At 37.4% G+C, this 23,430-nt stretch overlaps 10 protein-coding genes across 10 annotated transcripts; 6 read left to right on the forward strand and 4 right to left on the reverse strand.

Moving 5' to 3' along the window:
• Positions 1-3,302: 3,302 nt before the first annotated feature.
• Positions 3,303-3,653, forward strand: GCK72_003877 (uncharacterized protein; the record flags this gene model as incomplete). The annotated part of the gene is made up of 3 exons (XM_053724303.1): positions 3,303-3,348; positions 3,391-3,450; positions 3,496-3,653. The coding sequence occupies 3 exons, from the start codon at positions 3,303-3,305 to the stop codon at positions 3,651-3,653; spliced, it is 264 nt and encodes an 87-aa protein (XP_053588497.1).
• A 203-nt stretch (positions 3,654-3,856) lies between these two features.
• On the forward strand, positions 3,857-4,273 carry GCK72_003878 (uncharacterized protein; the record flags this gene model as incomplete). The annotated part of the gene is made up of 2 exons (XM_053724304.1): positions 3,857-3,989; positions 4,035-4,273. 2 exons carry the CDS (start codon positions 3,857-3,859, stop codon positions 4,271-4,273), a joined length of 372 nt encoding a protein of 123 aa, XP_053588498.1.
• A 1,907-nt stretch (positions 4,274-6,180) lies between these two features.
• On the reverse strand, positions 6,181-7,844 carry GCK72_003879 (uncharacterized protein; the record flags this gene model as incomplete). The annotated part of the gene is made up of 3 exons (XM_053724305.1): positions 6,181-6,460; positions 7,487-7,714; positions 7,765-7,844. The coding sequence occupies 3 exons, from the start codon at positions 7,842-7,844 to the stop codon at positions 6,181-6,183; spliced, it is 588 nt and encodes a 195-aa protein (XP_053588499.1).
• Positions 7,845-7,971: 127 nt separating this feature from the next.
• GCK72_003880 (uncharacterized protein) lies at positions 7,972-9,341 on the forward strand (the record flags this gene model as incomplete). Its single annotated transcript, XM_053724306.1, has 3 exons — positions 7,972-8,057; positions 8,165-8,383; positions 9,062-9,341. The coding sequence occupies 3 exons, from the start codon at positions 7,972-7,974 to the stop codon at positions 9,339-9,341; spliced, it is 585 nt and encodes a 194-aa protein (XP_053588500.1).
• Positions 9,342-9,795: 454 nt separating this feature from the next.
• Positions 9,796-14,071, forward strand: GCK72_003881 (uncharacterized protein; the record flags this gene model as incomplete). The annotated part of the gene is made up of 6 exons (XM_053724307.1): positions 9,796-9,872; positions 9,922-10,137; positions 10,186-10,358; positions 12,032-12,202; positions 13,739-13,848; positions 13,958-14,071. 6 exons carry the CDS (start codon positions 9,796-9,798, stop codon positions 14,069-14,071), a joined length of 861 nt encoding a protein of 286 aa, XP_053588501.1.
• A 288-nt stretch (positions 14,072-14,359) lies between these two features.
• On the forward strand, positions 14,360-15,129 carry GCK72_003882 (uncharacterized protein; the record flags this gene model as incomplete). Its single annotated transcript, XM_053724308.1, has 4 exons — positions 14,360-14,379; positions 14,444-14,634; positions 14,682-14,821; positions 14,869-15,129. The coding sequence occupies 4 exons, from the start codon at positions 14,360-14,362 to the stop codon at positions 15,127-15,129; spliced, it is 612 nt and encodes a 203-aa protein (XP_053588502.1).
• A 393-nt stretch (positions 15,130-15,522) lies between these two features.
• On the reverse strand, positions 15,523-16,221 carry GCK72_003883 (uncharacterized protein; the record flags this gene model as incomplete). Its single annotated transcript, XM_053724309.1, has 3 exons — positions 15,523-15,802; positions 15,854-16,084; positions 16,136-16,221. 3 exons carry the CDS (start codon positions 16,219-16,221, stop codon positions 15,523-15,525), a joined length of 597 nt encoding a protein of 198 aa, XP_053588503.1.
• A 2,502-nt stretch (positions 16,222-18,723) lies between these two features.
• GCK72_003884 (uncharacterized protein) lies at positions 18,724-19,418 on the reverse strand (the record flags this gene model as incomplete). The annotated part of the gene is made up of 3 exons (XM_003100262.2): positions 18,724-19,003; positions 19,058-19,282; positions 19,333-19,418. 3 exons carry the CDS (start codon positions 19,416-19,418, stop codon positions 18,724-18,726), a joined length of 591 nt encoding a protein of 196 aa, XP_003100310.2.
• A 185-nt stretch (positions 19,419-19,603) lies between these two features.
• On the forward strand, positions 19,604-20,279 carry GCK72_003885 (uncharacterized protein; the record flags this gene model as incomplete). The annotated part of the gene is made up of 3 exons (XM_053724310.1): positions 19,604-19,680; positions 19,730-19,951; positions 20,000-20,279. The coding sequence occupies 3 exons, from the start codon at positions 19,604-19,606 to the stop codon at positions 20,277-20,279; spliced, it is 579 nt and encodes a 192-aa protein (XP_053588504.1).
• Positions 20,280-21,743: 1,464 nt separating this feature from the next.
• GCK72_003886 (uncharacterized protein) lies at positions 21,744-23,408 on the reverse strand (the record flags this gene model as incomplete). Its single annotated transcript, XM_053724311.1, has 3 exons — positions 21,744-22,023; positions 23,051-23,278; positions 23,329-23,408. The coding sequence occupies 3 exons, from the start codon at positions 23,406-23,408 to the stop codon at positions 21,744-21,746; spliced, it is 588 nt and encodes a 195-aa protein (XP_053588505.1).
• Positions 23,409-23,430: the final 22 nt, after the last annotated feature.

Genomic DNA, 23,430 nt, shown 5'->3' on the forward strand with positions numbered 1-23,430 from the left:
AGCCGTTACTTTATACCCATGACTCTCAATATCTTTTTGACGATCCATAGTGTGCATATAAAGTTCTTCAAAAGATGACGTCATTTCAAAGAAAAGTGACATCATTTCCAACACCCACGCATTGATAAGATTAATGGCTCTACGGCTCCGCCAACTGCTATTTCGAACAAAAAGTGACGTCATTTCAACGAAAAGTGACATCATTTCCAACGCCCACGCATTGATAAGATTAATGGCTCTACGGCTCCGCCAACTGCTATTTCGAACAAAAAGTGACGTCATTTTAACGAAAAGTGACATCATTTCCAATGCCCACGCGTTGATAAGATTAATGGCTCTACGGCTCCGCCAACTGCTATTTCGAACAAAAAGTGACGTCATTTTAACGAAAAGTGACATCATTTCCAATGCCCACGCGTTGATAAGATTAATGGCTCTACGGCTCCGCCAACTGCTATTTCGAACAAAAAGTGACGTCATTTTAACGAAAAGTGACATCATTTCCAACGCCCACGCATTGATAAGATTAATGGCTCTACGGCTCCGCCAACTGCTATTTCGAACAAAAAGTGACGTCATTTTAACGAAAAGTGACATCATTTCCAACGCCCACGCATTGATAAGATTAATGGCTCTACGGCTCCGCCAACTGCTATTTCGAACAAAAAGTGACGTCATTTTAACGAAAAGTGACATCATTTCCAATGCCCACGCGTTGATAAGATTAATGGCTCTACGGCTCCGCCAACTGCTATTTCGAACAAAAAGTGACGTCATTTTAACGAAAAGTGACATCATTTCCAATGCCCACGCATTGATAAGATTAATGGCTCTACGGCTCCGCCAACTGCTATTTCGAACAAAAAGTGACGTCATTTCAAAGAAAAGTGACATCATTTCCAACGCCCACGCATTGATAAGATTAATGGCTCTACGGCTCCGCCAACTGCTATTTCGAACAAAAAGTGACGTCATTTTAACGAAAAGTGACATCATTTCCAACGCCCACGCATTGATAAGATTAATGGCTCTACGGCTCCGCCAACTGCTATTTCGAACAAAAAGTGACGTCATTTTAACGAAAAGTGACATCATTTCCAATGCCCACGCGTTGATAAGATTAATGGCTCTACGGCTCCGCCAACTGCTATTTCGAACAAAAAGTGACGTCATTTCGATTAAAAGTGCCGTCATTTCCAACGCCCACGCGTTGATAAGATTAATGGCCCTCGAGGCGCCGCCCATTTTTCCTAGCGTATAAAAGAGCCAAGACAAATAGAATGAGGCATATGATCAAACTTTTCATCCACCAGCCTACCCCTGAATGCATTCAAGTGATTCTTCATCACCGCAGGAAGAAATGGCTTCTACCAAGGAGTCAGTTGGCCCAAACCCTGAAATGCATAAGGAAAACGATTCATACCCACTTGAAATGTCTAAAAATCGTCCTTTCCAAATTGAAAGTTCCGGCACAGTAAGTTTAGGGTTTATTAAAGATTAAACTGTTTTCTTGTTTCAAGCCGATTGGAAACCCAAAAGGAGCAATCACTGATGATTCATCCACTGCATCCGTGTCTTATTCCCTGGTGGGTTTGAATGAATTATTTTGAGATTTACAATTGAAATTTGACTTGATAGCTGTCATTCTCACTTACTCACTAACCCTCCATTCTAAAAGAGAAAGTTGTCTTTTTTTTGAATGCGCACTCAGGAACTCTGAATGTATCCTCTCTTCATTCCAGTATTACACTGTGTGGTGGGACGTGTTGCCATAGTATTTGAATCATTTTTCAAATTGAATACTCATAATTTATCAAGTGAAAATATATAAGTAAAGTAGAAAGTTTTGGAATGAAATTAATTTTTTGAGTAAAGGAGGATTTAGGCAATTATTATGACGGTGTAGATCAGATCATGATGATGAAACTGAAAATAGCAAAAAGTTCAAATTGAAATAAAATTCTAAAAGTCAACATTTGATAAAGACTTACATAATCTGGGAACCCTGACGTTGTATGCATTTTCAGTTTTTCGGTGAAGACAAAAATTGTGTAGGTGATGACCGGTTCCGTTCCCATCATGGTGATTGTTGTGGTAGAACAGACTTGCAACACGTTTCGCAACTGAAAAAATGGTTATAGTGATCTGAAAATTTATGAAAAAACTCACTATTGATACCGCAAACATTGATTTGTTGGTTTTCTGGAGTCGGATAGGCTGAATTGTGTATACATAGCACGCTCGGCTGTAGAAGATTTCGTGGCAGACATCACACTTTTGCTTGGCCAGTCCGCACTGCTTCAAAAACTTTTTGCTTCTACCGTTTGTTTGTTTTTGAGCTTGGCTTGTCCTCCTCTATCAAAGTCCTCTCCATGTTGAATAGTTGTTTTCTTTCAACACTATCTTTGGCCAAATTTGTCAAATCGGCTCGAACCAAAATCGTGTCCTCTCCAAATCAACTCTCCAAAAGTTATATCCTTGTAATTTACAAATGTATCCAATTTGGGAAAACTGAAATGTTCTGAGTTTGTTCAATATCTTTTGCATTCAGAGCACAATAAAACTAACCTGGAGTGTCGAAATATTATTTGAAAAAACGAATTCTATAAAAATCAAAAACTTTGGAGACGGCTATAAACGCTGTCGAATAGGCTAAAGAGTGATGCAGAAGCTGCGCGGTGCGCGTAGAAGCTCTTTACTATTACACTTTTTACACTAGGTAAACGTACGGGGGTACATCTTTGTTTTTGTGTAATTAATTATTGCCCCAAATGTTGCTCGTCACTTAAGTTTTGTTATGCCATCAAAACACTCCAGTGCCATTCCAATTCTTTATATTGTTTTCATACATATCTTGCTCAGTATGGGTCCGATTTGATAGTAAATGTCTGTTGCACTCCCGTAAAAACTCGATGGCTTGTCTTTTAAACATGACGATTGCTTTGACATTCAACTTTTTTCTGTTCGAATGTGATATTCTATCAACATAAATCTAACACTCTTTTGAAAAGATTCATTTAACAAGATTGCATTTGTCAATCTCACAGAAGATGGTCTGCTTGAGTGTTTGCTTCAAATTAATGAAATTTGTCAATTGAAATGTGTCTAAAACTCCGCCCCTCACTTTCTCGTCGCCTATAGTCATTCTGCAAAATCATGCCTGAAGTTTATCTCCAAGCTCCCTTCAGCGGGCCAGGCATCATGGTATTCAGTTTGGGTAATTGCTGCCGCAAAACTTTCAAACTCCAGGATGATGTTGCTACAATCCAATTTTGTATAGACTGTCAAAAAAAACATATGCCATGAAGTACCCCGACAATGTACTACGAAACTTTACGTTTTTCTATGGTAAGTTTGAATTTAAAAATGCTGAAATTTTTTAATTTTTAGAAAACCAATATCGATGGGTTGGACAAAACCCAGTACCCGGAGACTTTGTATGGCAAAAAAGTGAGTTGGCTGATAAAGACTATAGAGGTTTAGGCAAATTTTCAGTTATGCCATCAGTTGTAATGGGGAATGGCGCCGTGTTTTCTTTGTTCCTAGAAGAGTGTTGCCGGAACAGTGTGAAGATTGAGGATAATATGATGTCATTCAAATTGTGTGCATCTTGCTACGGCCGAAACTCATTTATCACGAATTCCAACTCTTAATGATGTCCTTAAAATTGCGAGTTGCATTACTTAATCAAACTCCACTCGGGCGATGACGTCACTGAAGAGCTCAACGACTCATTTATCAATCTTAGGATTTAAACTCCGCCCTTTTGCAATCTAGAGCAATTAGACATTGGCTCCGTCCCTTCAAATTTCTAAACTTTCATTTCAAACGTTTCTTGTCACACTCGCTGGTGACCATGTATTCTCAACTCCCCGACCCAAGCCCTGCCAATGTCAACAGAGGATATTATAGTGTCCAATACGATAGATGGCTACCAAGTTTATCACCATCTCCACAACCAGAACCACCACCGCCATCACCATCTGAAAGTATGTTTCCCTCACACTTGTTCATTAAAAAATGTACAATTTCAGTTCCACTACCTCCATCGCCTCCGCCTGCCACACCAACCAAAAGGAAGAATGGAAAACAAATGATTTCCATGAAATCTAGAAAGCCCAGAACTCCAAAACAGAGGGGAGTGACATTGCGAGATGGGCGAGCATTTGTCTGCATCACCTTGTGTATGGAATGTAAGGATACAATCAAAGTTGAAGAGGGCCTCCTCAAAATTTCTTTGTGTTCTCCATGTAAAACTCGTTTGTTGAAGTAAAAAGTGTTAGTTTGTCAAGATCATATTATCCCCAACCTTAGAATATAAGCTCCGCCCCTTTTTCAATCAAACATTAACTCCGCCCCATTTTATTTAAAACTTTCATTTTAAATGTTTCTTGCCATACTCACTGGTGACCATTACTGTGGGCCTCCTCAAAATTTCCATGTCTCCTCCATGTAAAACTCGTTTGTTGAAGTAAACCCATTTACTACACGGCATCTGTTTTCTTTTGACATACAAAATTGGGCAAAGTTTTAGAAGGATTACAAACATTAATTTGACAAAAACTGCTTTTACACAAAATTTAATAATTTTTGAAATAATTTTGAAAAAACAGCATTAGGAACAGTTCTAAAAAAAACAGTTCCAAAAAACAGCTATAAAAAACAGTTCCAAAAACAGTTTCAAAAAAACAGCTATAAAACAGTTTCAAAAAACAACTGTAAAAAACAACTGTAAAAAACACAATTCAAAAAACAACTGTAAAAAACAACTGTAAAAAACAACTGTAAAAAAATTCTCGGGGGGAAAATCCCGGGGGGTGGGGGGGAAATCCTCCATTATACTACTCAGTTACCGTACTATCTTCCAGAGAAGTTGCTGCCTTTTGAGATTTTTAAAAGTTCACTGAACAACTAACTTTTCTAGACATTCTGTTTGCTCTTCTAAATGCTCTACTAATCACGCTGATTCTAATCAGAGTCATGGAAAATGACCAGGAGATGACTAGTGGCGAATTTTGATCATGTTGGAGGTACCATTATAATACAGGTGCCGTTGTATGACAGTTTTTACGGTTTCTGAAAAATATTGATGTTGTGTCTATTCAGGCAGCTATTATTGTGACCTAATCCGGGAAAGTTGTTTACAAAAGCGAGTGACGCACAGGGAAAATAGCTATTTCTCAAGAAACATTCAGTGGGCCAGACTTGTGGTATGCACCCAGTACATCAGTGTTCACCAGAGCTGTGTAGAATTCCTTCCGTCTTCCAACTTCAGTTTTGAAAATGTCACTTCCAGCTTCCGTGTAAAATCTTCTAAAAATTTTTGAATTTTCGACAGAAATTTTGGCTCGTACAAAAAAGTTGTCAACTTCAAAAATAGAGCACTGTTTTTGATATGTACGATTTATAAAAAAGGAACTTTGTTGGACGAGCAGTGATACCATGACAACCTCTTAAAAATGAACATTTTCAAATCAAAAAGATCAAATTTTATGTGTTACTGCACGATACTGTAGTCATGTTATACTATTCAGAAACATTGATAGAGGAACTGCAAAAACAAAAACTGGGAGGTGCTGGCAGTGTTTGAGAAAAACCTTTGAAATTGTTCAGTTGTTCTGGGAAATGAAAAAAAAAAACATTTATATAATTACACAGCAAGATTTTTTAAAACATAAACAAGGGAGCTTAACATCTAACTAAGGAAGGCCCTCGACTCGGTCTGGAATTATGGTACGTGATCTATATCATTGGAAAGCTGAGAAAATGCTGATTCCAAATATATATTCAGTTTTTGCCCTCGAGGCCTAGTATTCGAGAAAAACAAGGTCAAAGTTAGAAAAAGACAAATTATTGCCTTTTTAACACGCGAAAATCGCAAAAAAATTTCAAAACATTTTTCGCTTGTTAAAAAGGCAATAATTTGTCTTTTTTCTAACTTTGACCTTGTTTTTCTCGAATACCAGACCTTGAGGGCAAAAACTGAATATATATTTGGAATCAGCATTTTCTCAGCTTTTCAATGATATAGATCACGTACCATAACACCAGGCCGAGTCGAGGGCCTTCCCTAGTAAGAGCTGTGGTTCAGTACATTTACACAGCGAAAGAGAATAAACAAAGGGTAATTTGTGCAATTTTTAATTAGTTTCAAGAAATAACAAATCAACAGAATTAAAATTACTTCTCAGATGTGTAATATTCAGCCCACCACTCCACAACTACATTATCTTTAATAAACTGCAACTCCTCTCCAGATATCTTATCAATGCCGTAGAAAAAGAAACGATAACAGACTGGAAAAATGGGAAGAAATCTGCGATAATTCTCAATTTCAGTTAGTTTGAAATATACTGTAAGCGGTAATTTGAATACGTCTTTCAAGTGATCTACAAGAGTTTTAATGAAATTCTCTGGCTGTCGTGGAGCGTAGATAAGGAAGCATGAGTCGTTGAATTTTCTGGAAAATAATGAAGTAATAAATCATTTGCTTTAGAAAAATGTAGCTCCAGAATTTCAGCAAAACTTGAATGGCTATGAGCTGAAAAATATACCAAAGTGTAGATTTCGACGAGTCCATCTCCGTGGCTTACTACGGGCCGGATGGCTATTCGTTAATGTGCCGCGGGCCGGGCTAGAAAGGCTCGTGTTTTTTGGCACTTTTGCCCGGCCCGCGGCACATTAACGAATAGTTATCCGGCCCGTAGCAGAGATGTTGGAAAGTGAAAATTTTCTTATCCGGAAGTCGGATGTCGGAAGTAAAATAAACACCCGGAAGTCGGAAGTCGGAATTTCCAACAACACTGGCCCCAGGGTTGGGAAATTCCGGGCCGGCCCAGACTCCTCAACCTCAGCCCGGCCCGGCTTCAAAAATGAGCACAATTTTTTCACAATTTTTTGAAAATTTTTATAAAATAATAGTTGAAATTCTTGTACGCTTCAGTTTTTATCGGTTTTCCATAAAATTGTAGAAAATTCGACGTTTTTTTGCAAAAAATCAAAAAAATTTTCAAAAAATTTTCAACAATATTCAAATTTCTACAGGAGCCGGGCCGAAGAAAATTTTTCAGTCGGCCCGGCCCGGAATTTCCCAACCCTGACTGGCCCGTAGTAGGTCACAGACATAGAACTCGTCGAGATCTACAATTTGGTATATTTATCAGCTAATAATATTTATTTTAATGCGAGTTACGAGGCGGCCCGTGTCGGCCCGCGTCGGCCCGTTGACAAGTATGTTTAAACTTTTTTATTCATCATTTGAAGCTTTTATCAGTAAAAATACCCTAAAAACAGAGTTTGGAGTGTCGTTGTCTCCGGTATTCTTCGAAATTCTCCGACTTTTTTTTCGGAGAATTTCGGAGAATTTCTCCGAAAAAAGTCGGAGAATCGGAGATGTCGGATATCTGATTCTCCGACTCCGAGCAAGCCTGGTTGACCCATGTCGGGCCCGTTTTGCAAGTATGCTTTAAATAAAGAGATGACTCACATCACTTTAACATTAACTCCCCCCAGATCATCGTCCCGGTAGAGATGTCGGAATGATTCCACTTCTAGTTCCGTCTTGATGGACCAACTCAAGCAATCTTCCATTCTATTCTTAAGTGTTACATACATACGAAGTCGATCGATAGTTATTTCAATGTCGGTAAGGCCCGGATGACGAATGCTTTGCATTAATCTTTTGGATCTACGGGAGCACATAGAGAGTTCGGTTCTAAATTAGAAAAATATATCATTTTTGAGGTTTTTTATAAAAATACTTACATTTCAGTACAACTCATGTGATGTACAGTATTTTGAATAGCCAGAAATGGTAGTTTTAGAAATGGAAACGAAGGCATCATTCTATTGAAAAGGAATCAATGAATATAGGAGACACAACGTCTTCAAACAAGAGTCCAGCAGAGCGTACTTGCAACAATTTATTGATTGTGTCCCTACGAAGCGGAGGACAGTGTTATCTTCAGAAAAATGGTTGAGTCTTCTAGTTTCCCATTTCTAAAGCTTCCATTCCTAGCTATCCAAAATGTTGTACATTGTATGAGCTGCACCGAAATGTGAGTTTTCATTTTATTTGTATTTTGAAAACGGTATCTACTTTTTCCAACACTGAAATGCTTAGAATTCATTCGATTCTCTTCAATATAAGTCTCTTCGTTTTCAGAACCGAACTCTCCCTGTGCTCTCGTAGATCAAAACGGTTAATGCAAAGCATTCGACACCCAGGACTCACTCGTATTGAAATAACTATTGATCGACTTCGTATGTATATCGCACTTCTGAAAGGACTTGAAATCTGTTCAATTTGGAGCGTGACAAAAGAGTTATTCTCGACAACAGATTATCGTGAAGACGTTATTGATAAGGTTTCCATTCGAATTCTGTGAGTTCTTATTTTTCAATAGATTTATTTGACCGGACTGTACAATCAAGTACATGCTTATTATGTATCACTATCAGGGCTGGGCAAATTATTTGTTTGATTATTTGAATTATTTGAAATTTGGGTTAAAAGTCAAATAAATTGCTTCAAATAATTATTTGAACTTTTTTTTCAAACAAATTGTTTGACCAAATAATGTTTGACAAATTCATATCAAATAAAATTATTTGACCAAATTATTTGAAAATTTTCAAATAATTTGAAACCAATTTCTTTGTATCATTTATGAATTTTTCTCTTCAAACTGCCGAATGGTTAGGGGAAAATAATTACTTCGAACTCGAGAAAGTCTGTCAGGACGGAAAATTTAACAAAAAATAGTATTTTTCCTTGATTTTTACATGTTTTAAAATATAACGTACTGTTTTTTTTTCTTTTTACTGCCTTTTTATTGGCAATAAAACATTTTCTTGAGTTGTTTGAAATTATTTGAAATTATTTGATTATTTGAGAAAAAATTTCAAATAATGTTTGGTCAAATAAATTATTTGAAAAATAAATTCAAATATTATTTGATCAAATAAACTGTTTGGAAAAAATATTCAAACATTATTTGGTCAAACAATTTATTTGACCTCTCAAACAATGCCCAGCCCTGATCACTATATTGTTTTTCAGACGTCTTGGAAACTCCAACTTTCAAATCGATGCACCAACTCAACCGGAGAAAGCAATAAAAGCTCTTGTAGATCACATGAAAGACGTGTTCAAACTACCGCTTACAGTGATGTTCGAGCCATTTGGATTAGAGAATTATCGCAGATTTCTTCCCATTTTTCCAGTTTGTTATCGTTTGTATGTGTACAGTTCTGATAAGATATCAGAAGAAGAATTGCAGTTCATCAAAGATAATGTGGTTGTAGAGTGGCAGGCTGAATTTTACAAATCAAAGAAGTAATTTATTCACTTATTTTGTTGATGTACTGTTTCATTTCTACAGAATTAAGTGCCGTTACGGCTCATGTCTTTGTCTTTTCAATTTCTTCCTGTTTTTACGGCTCGTAAATGTTGTATCCTCTGCATTTGTTAAAAATTGATTAATTTTTTTTGGTGTTTATTTACTTGTTCAGTTTTTACCATCTCAAAAAGTGTTATCTCAACCCTGCAGCTATTATTCTTATATATAAAACGCACTGTCAATCCGTCGTAATTCCCTCAACTTTTGATATGTAATTTACACCGCTTTCATTTCAAACAACTTTTTTCCTCTGATAAATAAAAAAGAAATTGCCAGGTAATTTGTTCCTTACAATCAATAAACTAATGCAAGCGCGCTCTGCTAGACATCTGTCTCCACTATATACCTTCCTCATTTATCGAGCGTTCTCCCATTTCTTCCTTTTGCTGGTAAAATGTTATATTTTCCATTTCTAAAGCTTCCATTCCTACCAATTCAAAATATTGTACACAACTTGAGTTGTACTGAAATGTAAGTATTTTATCAAAAACTTCACAAATGATATATTTTTCTGTTTTAGAATTGAGCTCTCTCTGTGCTCCCGTAGATCAAAACGATTAATGCAAAGCATCCGACACCCAGAGCCCACCCACATTGAAATAATTATTGATCAATATCGTATGTATGTTGCACTTCGGAATGGAATCAAACAATGTTTATTCTGGTCAATCAGAACGGAATCGCATATAAAATATAACCGAGTTGATACTATTGAAAACGTTCGTGTTCGAGTTTTGTCAGTTTTTGAGGAATAATAATTGTTTCTTGAATCTCATTTTTCCAGGAAACTCACTGGACCAAATTTCATGATCGATGGTACTCACGAGCCAGAAACAGTTCTAAAAGCTCTCGTGGATCACTTGAAAGATGTATTCAAAGTTCCTCTCGAAGTGAATTTTAAACCATATAAAATGGAGAATTTCTTCAGATTTCTCCCCGTTTTTCCAGTCTGCAAACGTTTTTATTTTCATGCGACTCAAGGGGTGTCAGAAGAAGAACTAAAGTACGTTAAGGATAATGTTGTTGTAGAACAACAGGCTTATTACTACACAGCTGATAATTAAGGCTTCTTGTCTTTCATATTGATTTACTACTCAAAAGTTTAAAAATAAAGTTTGTCTTCTTGTTGAAATAGATGAATAATAAGAAAAGATACATGATATCGGATGCGGTTTTTAATCCTTTTTCCTTTATTGCAGTTACCGTAAAAAACTGTATTATAACGACATGCTGTTATATTTTTCAACTACCTTCCAGAGAAGTTGCTGCCTTTTGAGACTTTTAAAATTTCACTGAACAACTTTTCTAGACATTCTGTTTGCTCTTCTAAATGCTCTACTAATCACGCTGATTCTAATCAGAGTTATGGAAAATGACCAGGAGATGACTAGTGGCGAATTTTGATCATGTTGGAGGTACCATTATAATACATGTGCCGTTGTATGACAGTTTTTACGGTTTCTGAAAAATATTGATGTTGTGTCTATTCTTGCAGCTATTATTTTGATCTAATCCGGGAAAATTGTTTACAAAAGCGAGAGACGCACAGGGAAAATAGCTATTTCTCAAGAAACATTCAGTGGGCCAGACTTGTGGTATGCACCCAGTACATCAGTGTTCACCAGAGCTGTGTAGAATTCCTTCCGTCTTCCAACTTCAGTTTTGAAAATGTCACTTCCAGCTTCCGTGTAAAATCTTCTGAAAATTTTTGAATTTTCGACAGAAATTTTGGCTCGTACAAAAAAGTTGTCCACTTCAAAAATAGAGCACTGTTTTTGATATATACAATTTATAGCCACTGGTTTTAATTCAAAAGTTGAAAATTTCAGTTTTAAGAAGTGGCCTAGGATCCGACAACTCGGCCATCACGGTATCTCACCACGAAAATGATGACACATCGAGTGCTACCGTATTATTTTGGAGCGAGAAATTTGAATTTTATTTTCATTTTTCGCCTTAAAATAAAAATTCAAACTTCCCGCTTCAAAAATCTTACGGTAGCACTCGTTTCTCCCTGTGTCATCATTTTCGTGGTGAGATACCGCGATGGCCGAGTTGTCGGATCCTAGGCCACTTCTTAAAACTGAAATTTTCAACTTTTGAATTAAAACCAGTGGCAAATGCGCTCTAATGATAATCGAATGTGAAAATTCTGTAAAAATTACGGAAATTTCACACCGATTATCAATAGAGCGCATTTCGTCACGCGTAGGCGGAAGCTATGCCCAAATTTACATTTTTTGCAGATAACGCGCTCTAATGATAATTTATTTTAAAAAATTGCGACTTTTTTCAAATAATCGGTGAAAAATGCGCTCCAATAATAATTTGGTGAAAAATCCCGTCAAAATCTTGTAGCTATTCTCTATAGAGCGCGTTTGTGGCCAATTTTTTAAATTTTGAATGCAACCCAGTGGCAAATGCGCTCTATTGATAAACTGATGTGAAAATCCAGGAATTTTCCCATCAGATTATCAATAGAGCGCATTTAGTCACGCGTAGGCGGAAGCTATGCCCAAATTTTTTTTCGATAAGGTAGGTTGCAAAAGTGGGCGGAGCGATTTTTTTTTCAGAAAATCAGAAAATTTTTTTTTTCAAAATCCAAATTTTTTAATGCAAATTTTTTTCAGAACATGTTGCACCCAATCGAGTTCCCAACTTCGATGAGAACGACAACAAACTGAAGTCTTCCTCGGAAATCACACCGCCGCCGACGAAAAAAATGAAGACGGAGGAGGCTCCGCCCCCCACTCAGCCGCCACTCATCAAAATGTTGATTAGTTTCAAGAGAGAGCGTCAGGGTAAGTGTGGTGGCCTAGGAAACCAAAACTCGGCCATGGGTGAAAATTTGGATTTCTAGGCCACCATTATTCAAGATGGCCTAGGAAACCAAAACTCGTAATTTTAGATTTTTAGTCCACCAGTTTTTTTTAGTGGCCTAGGAATCCAAAACTCGGCCATAGATGATTTTGACTCGATTTTGCTCGTTTTTTGCCCGGAAAACGTCGAATATTTCAGAATTAGATTTCTAGGCCACCATTATTCAAGATGGCCTAGAAAACCAAAACTCGGCCGCCTAACTTTTTTTTTCTTTTTTCCAAATTTTTATGAAAAAAAAGAGAAAAATTGTAATTTTACATTTTTAGACCACCAGTTTTTTTGGTGGCCTAGGAATCCAAAACTCGGCCACAGTTGATTTTGACTCAATTTTGCTCGTTTTTTACCCGGAAAATGTTTGAAATTTCAGAATTCGATTTTCTATGGGGTTTTCTAGGCCACCATTATTTCGATGGCCTAGGAATCCAAAACTCGGCCACCTACCGCTTTTTATCATTTTTTGAAGTTTTTTTAAACTTCTATGGCCTAGAAAGCATAATTTTCGGAAAGTTAGGCCATCAACAGTTCGGTGGCCTAGAAATCCAAAACTCGGCCACCTACCGTTTTCACTCATTTTTCATCGTTTTTCTTGTAGAAATGATAGTAAAAAACCAGAATAAGCAAAATACTGATTTCTAGTCCACCAGTTTTTTGTTGGTGGCCTAGGAATCCAAAACTCGGCCATAGATGATTTTGACTCGATTTTTCTCGTTTTTTGCCCGGAAAACGTTTGAAATTTCAGAATTCGATTTTCTATGGGGGTTTCTAGGCCACCGATATTTCAATGGCCTAGAAATACAAAACTCGGCCACCTACCGTTTTTACTCATTTTTAAAAGTTTTTCTTGTCTGCAAGGCGAGCCTAAATTCGGATTCCTCGGCCACCAATTGAGTTTTCTAGGCCACCAGAAAGGGAAACGTTAATAATATGAAAATCCGAATTTCTAGGTCATCAGTTTTTTGGTGGCCTAGGAATCCAAAACTCGGCCACAGTTGATTTTGACTCAATTTTGCTCGTTTTTTACCCGGAAAATGTTTGAAATTTCAGAATTCGATTTTCTATGGGGTTTTCTAGGCCACCATTATTTCGATGGCCTAGGAATCCAAAACTCGGCCACCTACCGCTTTTTATCATTTTTTGAAGTTTTTTTAAACTTCTATGGCCTAGAAAGCATAATTTTCGGAAAGTTAGGCCATCAACAGTTCGGTGGCCTAATTTTGGTGGCCTAACTTCCCAAATCTTCGAATTTAGCGATTTTTGGGTCAAATTGTTCGAATTTTTTCGCGTTTTTCTGAAAAAAATGTTTAGGCCACTAATATTTCGATGGCCTAGGAATCCAAAACTCGGCCACCTACCGTTTTCACTCATTTTTCGTCGTTTTTCTTGCAGAAACGATAGTTTAAAACTAGAATAAGCAAAATACAAAGATTTTTTCGACATTTTTCCAAAAAAATTTTCAGGATTCCGTATCAAAAAAGTGGAAACGACAATATACAACGAAGTGGTGAACGGACAGTGGAAACCGCTGCTCCAGACGTGGAAAAGCTCGATTGGAATCTATTCGGAGCCGGTACGTCTTGGCTCCGCCCACTTTAAGCCACGCCCACTTTTTTGTGAAAAAATCGAAAAAAAAACTGAAAATTATCGATTTTTTGAATAAAAAGTGAGTTTTTTTTCAGAAATACCCAATCCGACCGCCAAAACGAGCCATCAGTGAAGACGACGGAAAACCGAAAATACCGAAACTGAAATTGATAAAAAATGCGGATAATAATTACTCGAAAGTCTCTTGAATTATCGATTGATTCGCTCTCTCCTAATATGTACCATTCTTTATTTACAGAAAATTTAAATTCTTCTTTTTGTATGACTGTTTTATAATTTTAAGTAGATGAATTTTCATTCTAATTCAAAGGTTCACAATTTAGAAAAAAGATACCACGTGAACTTAGCATAGCCTTTTCATAAGAAAAAGTGACCTCAGATGCTCCAAAAAAGTTTTAAAAAATGGGGGTAAGGAAAAATTTCGTCATTCCCATTAAATAAATCGTAGACTCGGCACCGTCTTCCAGCCATTGAATATGCAACAACCAGCACACGAGTAAGTGTACTCGAGAAGATTCATCATTGTTCGAGAAGAAGAGTTCTCACTTTCTATGTTTCAGCCATTCGAATTGTGTAAGAGATGCTATGCGCACACTTCAACAGAGAGCCATTATTCTCAATAGAAATTTTGAAAACGGAAGAGAAACTGATCAGCTATTCCCAACTTTGCATGAAAACGTCCGTGATATGTTGGAGATAGTGCGTAGAGATCCCGCGAATTGTCTGGCTCCTTGTCCAATGCCACAATTTCGTAAGTTTACTGTGTTTGGTCTCTAGAGCGAAATCAGAAATTTTCAGCACAACAGCCCCATCTTGTAAATTATACGGACGTGATCGACCAATTTTTGAATAGTAATCCGACGATTGGAGCGTGCTCTGTTTTTAGACTTTCCGACAATGAGACAATTTTTAGGAAAGGATTCTTTTTCAACTTAACTGTAAGAAATTTAAAGTTTTGGTTGATTTTATGTGTTTTTTCTTGCAGAACGCTGAAAAATCGGAGTTGTTGTCATATTTCGGACCGAAACGTAATGCAAAGAACAAAAGAATCACCCTTGACAACGAGACATTTCGATTCTGCGCTCACAAGATGATACTGTACGGACAAACGGAAAATGAGATCTATTACTTCACTTGTCTCAAAACGACACGAGTCGTTATTGCTTTTTTCGGGAGAAGGAGTTTCATGCAAGTACACAGACCGGTATGGTGGCTTGGTGAAAATCTAAAGAATCAAGAGAACTGAGTACTATGTGTTGTGAATATTAGAAAATGAAGGTTGAGAGTAGTAGAAAACATTTCTGTTTTTCGTGGCCTAGATGTCCGAAAATCGGCCATCTCCGGTCAGTGCCAGTAGTGAGCGCGAGAAGGCATTGCGGCGGCGCGCCCTCTGGTCATCTGACTCTATTCTTTCTCCCACTGTCTGACCGTCGTCGCCACGAGAGACGCCGAGAAAGGCGAGAGAGTGTGTAATACAACAAGGGGCCTCCCTTCCCTACACGTAGAGCGTGCCTTAACGCTAACTGGGTCATTTTCGACTTTTTTTGTGTAAATTCATTCAAAATTAATGTGAATAACAGAAAAAGACACATATATTTGGATTTCTCGGTCACCAGTGAAACCGAGAACAATCAATTTATCAATTTATTGGAATCGAACAGTCAAATAAATACTCAACAACAACATTACCTTTGATATATTCCAATTCTTCTTTGGTTATCGCTTCACCTCCGTTTAGAAGAAGAGTTTTGCAGACTGGGAAAATGGGAATGAATCTGAGAAAATCTTTGATTTTATCCGGCATGAAAACCACTTCAAGCGGTAGTTTGAACACATCTCTCAAGTGATCTACAACTAATTTCAACGGTTTTTCTGGGTTTTCAACAGCTTCAATTCGAAATCCCCACTCGTCAATTTTCCTGCAAAGAAAACTTTATTTCTTATGTATTTATTCCTTTCTGTGGACTTACGCAATTCTAACATCCACACCGCCAATTGTATAGACCCGATATTTAGAAGGGTCCTTTTTCCCTCGTTGTATCATCGCAACCGTCCAAAACGAGCACTGTGCGCGATTTCTGTTCATGACATAAATGGACATATTCTTTCGATGGAGGTAGATTTCAATATAAGTCGGTTCAGGACATCGGACGCTTCGAACAATACTCTTTGATCTACGAGAGCACAGGGAGAGCTCCGTTCTGAAACAGAAAAATATATATCATTTGTGAAGTTCTTTTTAAAATACTTACATTTCAGTACAACTCATGTGATGTACAACATTTTGAATAGCCAGGAATGGTAGCCTTAGAAATGGAAACGAATTGGAGTCGGGCATCCTTCTATTGAAAAGGAATCAATGAATATAGGAGGCACAACGTCTTCAAACAAGAGTCCAGCAGAGCGCACTTGTAACAATTTATTGATTGTCTGAGGAGTATGCAAATCCGTATTCCTTAGACCTCTCTGTACTACGGTCTAGTGACGTCACCCATTCCTTGGTCTCTTCCCAGGGGATGGGTTATACAGAAAGGGCTCAAATATTGCCTTTTCCTCCTCCGGGAAAAACATACTATCTCCCAACGGTATTACTGCAAGAAAGCTAAATATCCAAAAACAACTGTTTTGTACGGACACCCCCTAGAGAGCTATATATATGGACAATGTAATTTCTCTTTCAAATCGTCCCATTTCAGTGCAAAATACAGTGATTTTGAGATGTTCCCTTAAAATTACAATAACTCTCTAGGGAGTGTCCGTACAAAAAAGTTGTCAACTGCAAAAATAAAGCTCTTCTTTAGTTTTCTAGGGTTTATACAATAATTTACTTTTTTGGACAATTGGGAATACCGAGAAATTCTCTCAAAGTTGGAATTTTCATCTGGAAACACCAAAACTGTTATAGCTGCTTGTAGTGTACTGTATAAGATCATTAGGGAGCTAGAATGTTATACCTTCATTATACAAAACCAATATCAATGAATAATAACAAATGCATAGCCGTAAAACAGGAAGAAATAGAATACAAAGACATGAGCCGTGACGTCACTTAATTCTGTAGAAATGAGACAGTACATCAACAAAATAAGTGAATAAATTACTTCTTTGATTTGTAAAATTCAGTCAGCCACTCTACAACCACATTATCTTTGAAAAATTGCAACTCCTCTTCTGATATCTTATCAGAACTGTACACATACAAACGATAACAAACTGGAAAAATGGGAAGAAATCTGCGATAATTCTCTAATCGAAATGGCTTAAAATATACTGTAAGCGGTAGTTTGAATACGTCTTTCATGTGATCTACAAGAGCTTTCATTGCATTCTCCGGCTGTTGTTGAGCGTCAATTGTGAAATGCGATCCTTCAAACTTTCTGGAAAGAAAATTAACCGATATGCTTCAATATACGAACGTAATCTTTTTTTGCATACTTGTCAACCGGGCCGAAACGGGCCGACACGGGCCGGCGCGTAACTCGCGTCAAAATGAATATTATGAGCGGAAAAATATACTAAAATGTAGATCTCGACGAGTTCTATGTTCGTGAACTACTACGGGCCGGATGGCTATTCGTTAATGTGCCGCGGGCCGGGAAAAAGTGCCAAAAAACGCGAAAATGACCAAAAAGCCATTCTAGCCCGGCCCGCGGCATATTAACGAATAGTCATCCGGCCCGTAGTAGGTCACGGGCATAGAACTCGTCGAAATCTACATTTTGGTATATTTTTCAGCTCATAATATTCATTTTGACGCGAGTTACGCGCCGGCCCGTGTCGGCCCGTTTCGGCCCGGTTGACAAGTATGTTTTTTTGGAATGTAAACTCACAAAACTTTAATATGAACGCTTCCAATCGCACCATCACGTAAGAGTTTTCGAAAATTTTCATCGTTTGATCCAGTTTTTATGATGGACCATATTGAACAAACTTCGAATCCGTTCATTAGTGCAACATACATACGAAGTCGATCGATAGTTATCTCAATGCCAGTGGGTTCTGTGTGTCGGATACTTTGCATTAACCGTTTTGATCTACGGGAGCACAGGGAGAGTTCGGTTCTGAAGTAGAGGAAATATATAATTGATTGAAGATGACATTACAAATAGTGCTGAAATCGAGGATTTCTACTTTTCCACCAATTTTATCTTTAGGGCGCACTTGCTGAATATCTTGTCGACTAAAACAACTCACATTTCAGTGCAACTCAAGTTATGCACAATATTTTGAATAGCCAGGAATGGAAGTCTTAGAAATGGAAACGAAGGTGAGTCAGACATTTCTCCCCGAATAGGATAGTGGAGAGCGGGGGGTGAACAATCAATGAATAGTGAAGGTACATAGGGCAGACATGTTCAAACAAGAGTCCAGTGGAGCGCATTTGTAACAATTTATTGATTGTTACCACCGATGCGGAACATTGTTAGCGCGGTAGGCTTCATACAACATCTCCACCGAAACCTACCGAAAAAGAAATTGAGAGATACAGAGAAAAAGAGACAAGGGAATTTCAGTGGAGCGCAGTTGTAAGAACTGTGCCGAGCTTTTACCTCCAGCACAGATTCCATAATTTTTTTGGAAAATGAAAAATAGCCAGAATATGTCAAAAACTGTAGAAATCTGTGCGTCTCTCTCTGCCGATACTCTCTCGTTAACGATGGGGCGCAGTTTTAATAAAAATGCACCGCTAATAACGAGAAGTGTGGATTATTTGGACGATGAGATTGCAAAGACATTTCCTTTAATAAATTCATTTTGAATTAATATATTATAAAAATAAAGAAGACACATATGCACTTTTGGGTTTCTAAGCGAAGTAAAACTGAGAATAATCAAAATATCAATTTATTGGAATCGAACAGACAAATACCTTCTCAACAACAACATTATCTTTAATATATTCCAATTCCTCTTTGGTTATCGCTTCACCTCCGTTTAAAAAAAGAGTTTTGCATACGGGGAAAATGGGAATGAATCTGAGAAAATCTTTGATTTTATCCGGCATGAGAACCACTTCAACCGGTAGTTTGAATACATCTTTCAAGTGATCTACAACTAATTTCATCGGTTTTTCTGGGTTTTCAACAGCTTCAATTTGAAATCCGCACTCGTGAATTTTCCTGAAAAGAAAACTTTATTTCTTATGTATGTATATTTCTTTTCTGTGGACTTACGCAATTCTAACATCCACACCACCAATTGTATCGACCCGATATTTAAAAAGGTACTTTTTCCCTCTTATCGCAACCGTCCAAAACGAGCACTGTGCGCGATCTCTGTTCATGATAAAAATGGACATATTCTTTCGATGGAGGTAGATTTGAATATAAGCTGGCTCAGGACATCGGACACTTTGAACGATTCTCTTTGATCTACGGGAGCACAGAGAGAGTTCGGTTCTAAAGCGGAAAATATATATCATTTGTAAAGTTATTTTCAAAATACTTACATTTCAGTACAACTCATGTGATGTACAACATTTTGAATAATCAGAAATGGTAGTTTTAGAAATGGAAACGAATTGGAGTCAGACATTGTTTCCTGGATAGGACCATAGAGAGCGGGGGAACAATCAATGAATAAAGCAAGCATATAGGATAATCAATAAATTATTGCAATCGCGCTCTGCTAGACTCTTGCTCAAATACGTCACATCTGTCTGCATTATACGCCTTCCTCATTTATCGAACGTTCTCCCATTTCTTCCTTTTGCTGGTAAAATGTTATATTTTCCATTTCTAAAGTTACCATTCCTGGCTATTCAAAATATTGTACACAACTTGAGTTGCACTGAAATGTAAGTATTTCATCAAAAACTTCACAAATGATATATTTTTCTGTTTTAGAATTGAGCTCTCTCTGTGCTCCCGTAGATCAAAACGATTAATGCAAAGCATCCGACACCCAGAGCCCACCCACATTGAAATAATTATTGATCAATATCGTATGTATGTTGCACTTCGGAATGGAATCAAAAAATGTTCATTCTGGTCAATCGAAACGGATGAAGAGAGACCCCTAAAATATAACCGAGTTGATACTATTGAAAACGATCGTGTTCGAGTTTTGTAAGTTTTTGAGGAAAGGGGGTTGTTTCTTGAATCTCATTTTTCCAGGAAACTCACTGAACCAAATTTCATGATCGATGGTACTCACGATCCGGAAACAGTTATCAAAGCTCTCGTGGATCACTTGAAAGATGTATTCAAAGTTCCTCTCGAAGTGAATTTTAAACCATATAAAATGGAGAATTTCTTCAGATTTCTTCCCGTTTTTCCAGTCTGCAAACGTTTTTATTTTCATGCAACTGAAGGGGTGTCAGAAGAAGAACTAAAGTACGTCAAAGATAATGTTGTTGTAGAGCAATGGGCTTATTACTACACAGCTGATAATTAAGGCTTCTTGTCTTTCATATTGATTTACTACTCAAAAGTTTAAAAATAAAGTTTGTCTTCTTGTTGTAATGGTTGATAAATCAGAGAATACATGATATCGGGTGCGGTTTTTAATCTTTTTTCCTTCATTGCAGTTACCGTACTATCTTCCAGAGAAGTTGCTGCCTTTTGAGATTTTTAAAAGTTCACTGAACAACTAACTTTTCTAGACATTCTGTTTGCTCTTCTAAATGCTCTACTAATCACGCTGATTCTAATCAGAGTCATGGAAAATGACCAGGAGATGACTAGTGGCGAATTTTGAACATGTAGGAGGTACCATTATAATACAGGTGCCGTTGTATGACAGTTTTTACGGTTTCTGAAAAATATTGATGTTGTGTCTATTCTTGCAGCTATTATTTTGATCTAATCCGGGAAAGTTGTTTACAAAAGCGAGTGACGCACAGGGAAAATAGCTATTTCTCAAGAAACGTTCAGTGGGCCAGACTTGTGGTATGCACCCAGTACATCAGTGTTCACCAGAGCTGTGTAGAATTCCTTCCGTCTTCCAACTTCAGTTTTGAAAATGTCACTTCCAGCTTCCGTGTAAAATCTTCTAAAAATTTTTGAATTTTCGACAGAAATTTTGGCTCGTACAAAGAAGTTGTCAACTTCAAAAATAGAGCACTGTTTTTGATATGTACGATTTATAAAAAAGGAACTTTGTTGGACGAGCAGTGATACCATGACAACCTCTTAAAAATGAACATTTTCAAATCAAAAAGATCAAATTTTATGTGTTACTGCACGATACTGTAGTCATGTTATACTATTCAGAAACATTGATAGAGGAACTGCAAAAACAAAAACTGGGAGGTGCTGGCAGTGTTTGAGAAAAACCTTTGAAATTGTTCAGTTGTTCTGGGAAATGAAAAAAAAAAACATTTATATAATTACACAGCAAGATTTTTTAAAACATAAACAAGGGAGCTTAACATCTAACTAAGGAAGGCCCTCGACTCGGTCTGGAATTATGGTACGTGATCTATATCATTGGAAAGCTGAGAAAATGCTGATTCCAAATATATATTCAGTTTTTGCCCTCGAGGCCTAGTATTCGAGAAAAACAAGGTCAAAGTTAGAAAAAGACAAATTATTGCCTTTTTAACACGCGAAAATCGCAAAAAAATTTCAAAACATTTTTCGCTTGTTAAAAAGGCAATAATTTGTCTTTTTTCTAACTTTGACCTTGTTTTTCTCGAATACCAGACCTTGAGGGCAAAAACTGAATATATATTTGGAATCAGCATTTTCTCAGCTTTTCAATGATATAGATCACGTACCATAACACCAGGCCGAGTCGAGGGCCTTCCCTAGTAAGAGCTGTGGTTCAGTACATTTACACAGCGAAAGAGAATAAACAAAGGGTAATTTGTGCAATTTTTAATTAGTTTCAAGAAATAACAAATCAACAGAATTAAAATTACTTCTCAGATGTGTAATATTCAGCCCACCACTCCACAACTACATTATCTTTAATAAACTGCAACTCCTCTCCAGATATCTTATCAATGCCGTAGAAAAAGAAACGATAACAGACTGGAAAAATGGGAAGAAATCTGCGATAATTCTCAATTTCAGTTAGTTTGAAATATACTGTAAGCGGTAATTTGAATACGTCTTTCAAGTGATCTACAAGAGTTTTAATGAAATTCTCTGGCTGTCGTGGAGCGTAGATAAGGAAGCATGAGTCGTTGAATTTTCTGGAAAATAATGAAGTAATAAATCATTTGCTTTAAAAAAATGTAGCTCCAGAATTTCAGCAAAACTTGAATGGCTATGAGCTGAAAAATATACCAAAATGTAGATTTCGACGAGTCCATCTCCGTGGCTTACTACGGGCCGGATGGCTATTCGTTAATGTGCCGCGGGCCGGGCTAGAAAGGCTCGTGTTTTTTGGCACTTTTGCCCGGCCCGCGGCACATTAACGAATAGTTATCCGGCCCGTAGCAGAGATGTTGGAAAGTGAAAATTTTCTTATCCGGAAGTCGGATGTCGGAAGTAAAATAAACACCCGGAAGTCGGAAGTCGGAATTTCCAACAACACTGGCCCCAGGGTTGGGAAATTCCGGGCCGGCCCAGACTCCTCAACCTCAGCCCGGCCCGGCTTCAAAAATGAGCACAATTTTTTCACAATTTTTTGAAAATTTTTATAAAATAATAGTTGAAATTCTTGTACGCTTCAGTTTTTATCGGTTTTCCATAAAATTGTAGAAAATTCGACGTTTTTTTTGCAAAAAATCAAAAAAATTTTCAAAAAATTTTCAACAATATTCAAATTTCTACAGGAGCCGGGCCGAAGAAAATTTTTCAGTCGGCCCGGCCCGGAATTTCCCAACCCTGACTGGCCCGTAGTAGGTCACAGACATAGAACTCGTCGAGATCTACAATTTGGTATATTTATCAGCTAATAATATTTATTTTGATGCGAGTTACGAGGCGGCCCGTGTCGGCCCGCGTCGGCCCGTTGACAAGTATGTTTAAACTTTTTTATTCATCATTTGAAGCTTTTATCAGTAAAAATACCCTAAAAACAGAGTTTGGAGTGTCGTTGTCTCCGGTATTCTTCGAAATTCTCCGACTTTTTTTTCGGAGAATTTCGGAGAATTTCTCCGAAAAAAGTCGGAGAATCGGAGATGTCGGATATCTGATTCTCCGACTCCGAGCAAGCCTGGTTGACCCATGTCGGGCCCGTTTTGCAAGTATGCTTTAAATAAAGAGATGACTCACATCACTTTAACATTAACTCCCCCCAGATCATCGTCCCGGTAGAGATGTCGGAATGATTCCACTTCTAGTTCCGTCTTGATGGACCAACTCAAGCAATCTTCCATTCTATTCTTAAGTGTTACATACATACGAAGTCGATCGATAGTTATTTCAATGTCGGTAAGGCCCGGATGACGAATGCTTTGCATTAATCTTTTGGATCTACGGGAGCACATAGAGAGTTCGGTTCTAAATTAGAAAAATATATCATTTTTGAGGTTTTTTATAAAAATACTTACATTTCAGTACAACTCATGTGATGTACAGTATTTTGAATAGCCAGAAATGGTAGTTTTAGAAATGGAAACGAAGGCATCATTCTATTGAAAAGGAATCAATGA

The sequence above is a fragment of the Caenorhabditis remanei genome, chromosome II (genome assembly GCF_010183535.1).
Source record: "Caenorhabditis remanei strain PX506 chromosome II, whole genome shotgun sequence".
NCBI lineage: Eukaryota > Metazoa > Nematoda > Chromadorea > Rhabditida > Rhabditidae > Caenorhabditis > Caenorhabditis remanei.